This window comes from Alexandromys fortis, unplaced genomic scaffold (assembly GCF_014885135.2).
Source record: "Alexandromys fortis isolate MF-2015 unplaced genomic scaffold, M_Fortis_MF-2015_v1.1 scaffold_152, whole genome shotgun sequence".
Classification (NCBI taxonomy): Eukaryota; Metazoa; Chordata; class Mammalia; order Rodentia; family Cricetidae; genus Alexandromys; species Alexandromys fortis.
Window position 1 is genome coordinate 1,719,359 of NW_026068045.1, and position 4,542 is coordinate 1,723,900.

The 4,542-nt window shown below is 49.0% G+C and overlaps 1 protein-coding gene across 1 annotated transcript in view; it reads left to right on the plus strand.

Annotated features, from left to right (window-relative positions):
- Ubqln4 (ubiquilin 4) overlaps positions 1 to 1,669 on the plus strand; it is a 28,280-nt gene extending 26,611 nt beyond the window's left edge. The window contains exon 11 of the mRNA XM_050166465.1: positions 4 to 1,669. Within this exon, the coding sequence (XP_050022422.1) occupies positions 4 to 156 (153 nt within the window). The 3' untranslated portion in view covers positions 157 to 1,669. The remainder of the gene's footprint in view (positions 1 to 3) is intronic.
- The last annotated feature ends 2,873 nt before the right edge of the window (positions 1,670 to 4,542 follow it).

Genomic DNA, 4,542 nt, shown 5'->3' on the forward strand with positions numbered 1-4,542 from the left:
CAGGTGCCGATGCCAGAAGCAAGATTTCAGCAGCAGCTGGAGCAGCTCAATTCCATGGGCTTTGTCAACCGTGAAGCTAACCTACAGGCCCTGATCGCCACAGGCGGGGACATCAATGCGGCTATTGAGAGACTCCTGGGGTCCCAGCTCTCCTGATCCCTTGGCCCGTGCCTCCTGCTTTCCCCAGCTCTCCGTGCCAGCCTTTGGCTCCTCTATCAAACCCTACCTTCTGTAGCCTTCTTTGACCTCTACAAACAACAGGGTGATTCTGGAGGCCTGGGCCCAGCCCCATAGCTCTGTTCAAGGGTTTTGATTTTGTTGCTGTCTTATGAAATTCTTCCTCCCGGGCCTCCGAGCAGAACTATTTAGTTTGCACAGTTGGGTCATTTGGCCCTACCTCCTTGCCCACAGTACTTTGGCAATGTACAGTCTTCTCCCAGGGTCTGAGAGGAGGACCCGTCTGGCTCCCCAGAGTCTTCTGTCGGCACCACTAGGCTTTAGCTTGCCTTACATTTGCTCTTGCTATCCTCCTCTCCTCCCACATCTCAGCCCAGCCAGTGTGTGGATTTTACTCTCTGGAGAGGAGCTGACGAAATGCTGTAATTTTCTTTCTCTACCCCTCTTGCAAATTAACCCAGCATTTTCTCATGGGCTCCTTTGGGACTCTCAGGAAGGGAGAAAGATTCCTGTCCTCTTGCCCAAAGGGAGCCATGAGCCACCACTCTGGGCAGGATTGCCAATAACAGACAAGACCAGCAGAGGCTGATGCTGGGGAGTTCCTGGAGACAGGGACTTGGGGAGGCAGCCTGAGCTGGAGGCTGGGAAGTTCAGATTGAGACTTGGGGTCTAGGAACACCAATAGATTTCAGGTTGGAGAACCCGACCCAGGCCTGACAGGAGAGAGAGGGACTGATGGAATTTGAATTGAAGAACTCAACAGAGCTGAGCAGTGTGGCCCGCAAGGAGCCAGGTTGGTTCTATTGTCTCCAACATATGTGTTTATGCACACACACGTTTCCATGTGCCCAGGACCTACCTACATCCTCAGGCTCCAGTACTTCTAGCCCCACTCCTAGAAGATACGGGGATTGGATCTTTCTTAGCAGTGTGAAGAATTTGTATCTGTCCATACATGTGCGTTCACCCAGGTTGAGGAAAGTGTGTTCTTTGTTGGTTTCTGGTTCACAGCTTTGTCAACAGAGATGAGGGGGTAACAAGGGCCAGCCTACTGGAGAAATACAGCATTGGGAGAGCTGAGTCTCCTGGGTTCCTGGGTGTTTCTCCTAAAGACAGTGGCTCTGACTGAGACCCTTGCCACTATTACTCTTTTGCTGGAAAAAAAAAATAGTGAGGTCTCTCTTCCAGAGCTTGTGCTTTCCAATTCCTTGCTGTTTCCCTCTAGGCCAGAAAGTTCTATCTGAGGAAGGGAAGGGAATGAGGATGGAACTGGGCTTAGCTCAGCTGGAGTACTGAGAAGGCTCTCAGCACGTTCTCTCTGCCTTGTGGTTTGGCTACTTGGAGGAGCCCTGGCTTGAGAGGTAAAGAAGGAAAGGTATCCTGCTCCAGTTGGGGAAGGGTCCCAACAGTTCAGACATGCCTGCCCTTTTGCTCTCTTACTCCCATCACCTACCGTGACCTTTGTAAATAAATGATTTTTGTTGTGAGCGTATATTGGTGCTGTTGGTGTTTGTTTTCTGAGGGAGGAATCAGGCTGAAAACAAGGTCACTGTCTTGAGTTTGGTGTTCTGAGAAGGTGCCATCGTAGCCCAAGGTGGCCTGGGCTGTGCAGCAGCCCTCTGCTTGGTGTCCAGGTGAGGGGACTGTAGGCTGAGCCACCACATTTCTTATCTTGTGTGCAGTGAAGCTGTGAGTGGAGTCTGGTGGTGTAAGAATGAACCACGCATGGGAGACTGTGCTTCAGGCCAGGGCTCAGTGAGTGGAGTCTGGTGGTGTAAGAATGAACCACGCATGGGAGACTGTGCTTCAGGCCAGGGCTCAGTGCAAGTTCCAGTGCTGGGTGAAGGGGGAAAAAAGGCTTAAAGCATCCAGGAGCGGGGGACTGGCTTGAACTCAGCACCTAAAGGCAGCCTTTTTTTTTTTTAACAATTGTTTTTATTTAGTGTGTGTGTGTGTGTACACAAGTGTGCCGTAGAGCACATGGAGGTCTTATGTCTGGGAGCTGACCCTCTCCTCTCATCGTGTGTTTCCTGGACATTGCAGCTTTAGTCATCAGGCTTGGTGGGAAAACATCTTTACCCGCTGAGCCACCTTGCTGAGAGGTTAAGCTGTTTGCCTGCGGACTTTGGAACTGGAAGCTAAAAGGACAAAAAGTTAGCACTTAGGGAATAGGAACCTTGATACACGCAGCACTTACAGTAGGTGAACTGGGAGTTCACCAGCCATGTTCTGCAACATGGTCAACCCAGGGGTCCCTGGACCCTTAGCCTAAGCTTCGATTGAGAGGTCAGATTGTTGGCATCTGCATCTGCTTGGTAAAAGTAAGCAAAGGGCAATAAGAAGCCACCTACCTCCTAGACCTTGGAAGTGTTAACAGGCTGGCTGAGCATGGTGGTGTGTGCCTGTGACCCAAGCATACGGAAGCTGGGACAAGGCTAGGGGTTTATTTAGGCCCTGTTTTACCAACACGCACAGGTCAGAACTGTGAGAGTGAGACTTAGAGTAATAAGAGGTAGAAAATAAAGCACAGGGGCTGGAGAGGTGACTCGGCAGTTAAGAGCACTGGCTGCTCCTGCAGAGAATCCGGATTTGATTCCAGCACCCATACAGTGCCCAAAATCTTCTGTAGCTCCAGTCCAGGGCATCTGGCTCCAGCCTGTTCTAGTGTATGCAAGCAGTGGGTGTGTACATGGTACACAGACATACATGCAGGTAAAACAAACATCTTTAAATAAATAAAAGCTGGGTGGTGGTGGCGTACACCTTTAACGCCAACACTCAGAAGGCAGAGTCAGGTGGGTCTTTGTTTTAGGAGAGGGAAACTTTTGCATATTAAAATAAAGGAAATGCCAACACAGCACATACCATCAATCCCAGCACTCGGGGCAGAGGCTGGCAGATCCACAAAGCTCATAGCCACCCTGATCCACACATAAGTTCCGGTTCAGCCAGGCATACACAGAGAGACCCTGTCACAAAACAGCAAGGTGACAATGGGCCCATAGCTATACAGTTACCAAAAGCTGAAAATCTGTGACAAACAGTGCAAGTTAGGGAACAGCATCTTAGGCTACAGGCACAGGACACGGTTGTAAAGAATGACCAGGGGAGGCGTTTAAAGGATGGGGAGTCTACTTTTATATTATACTATGCTGACTGACGGCCGTGAAATATAGAGCTGAAGGTTCAAGACCGAAGAAACCACATGCTGCACTGTGGTTAAAAGAAAGGCTGCTCTGTGTGGGCAGAAGTCTCAGTGTACAGAGCTGCCCGCCTTGAAGCCCACTACCTGAGACAGCCCCTTCCCACAGTGGAAGGAGAGAACTGAATCCTGTGTAGATAGTAGCTGAGAATGATCTTGATCCTCCAGGCAGGCCACTCCTCAGTACCTACTAAGAGCTGAGAGGAGAGATCTGCTCTGCACCACTGAACTATACCTGGCTGGTCTCTTTTTTTTTTTTTTTTTTGCCCATCTTATTTATGTGTGGATGTTTTGTCTGTGTGCTACCTGTGTTCAGGTGTTCAGTATCCACTAATGCCAGAAAAGGGTGTTGGGTCTCCTAGGTCTGAAGTTAATGTGGTTATAAACCATCATGTGAGTGATGGGAGCCAAGCCCTCTTCTCTGGAAGAGCAGCCAGTGTTCTTTTTTTTTTAATATTTATTTATTATGGATACAATATTCTGTTTATATATATACCTGCAGGCTAGAAGAGGACACCAGACCCCATTACAGATGGTTGTGAGCCACCATGTGGTTGCTGGGAATCGAACTCCAGTCCTTTGGAAGAGCACGCAATGCTCTTAACCGCTGAGCCATCTCTGCAGCCCCGCAGCCAGTGTTCTTTACCACTACGCTGTCTCTCCAGACCCTGTACCTGGCATTTGTTGCTGTTTTGTTTTTCTTAATAATAATTTTCAATTTTTTTATTATTGTGTGTATTTTGCCTGTGTCTGTTCATCATGTAGACACTGTGGAGACCAGAAGAAGATGTCAGATTTGCCCTGGAACTGTAGATAAAGATGCTTTTGACCCAACATGTGGGTTCTGGGAATCTACCCTGAGTTGCAGCAACTGCTCTTAACTGCTGAGCCATCTCTCACCAGCCCCTTCTTCCATTGTTGTGTTGAGACAGCACCTTACTGTGTGACTCTGGCTGACACCAAACTAGCAGAGATCCACCAGCTCCCGCTTTCCAAGGGATAAAGACCCGCAGCTCCAGCCCGGATTGTTGCGCTTGTTTGAGACTGTGTTGCCTGCCTGGGTCTCCTAAATGTGAGGGTTTGGTGCACTGCCCCATGGTGGACACTCAGCTCCCCATTTGTTTGGTTTTGTTTTGCTTTGTTTTTTTTTTTTTTTTTTTTAA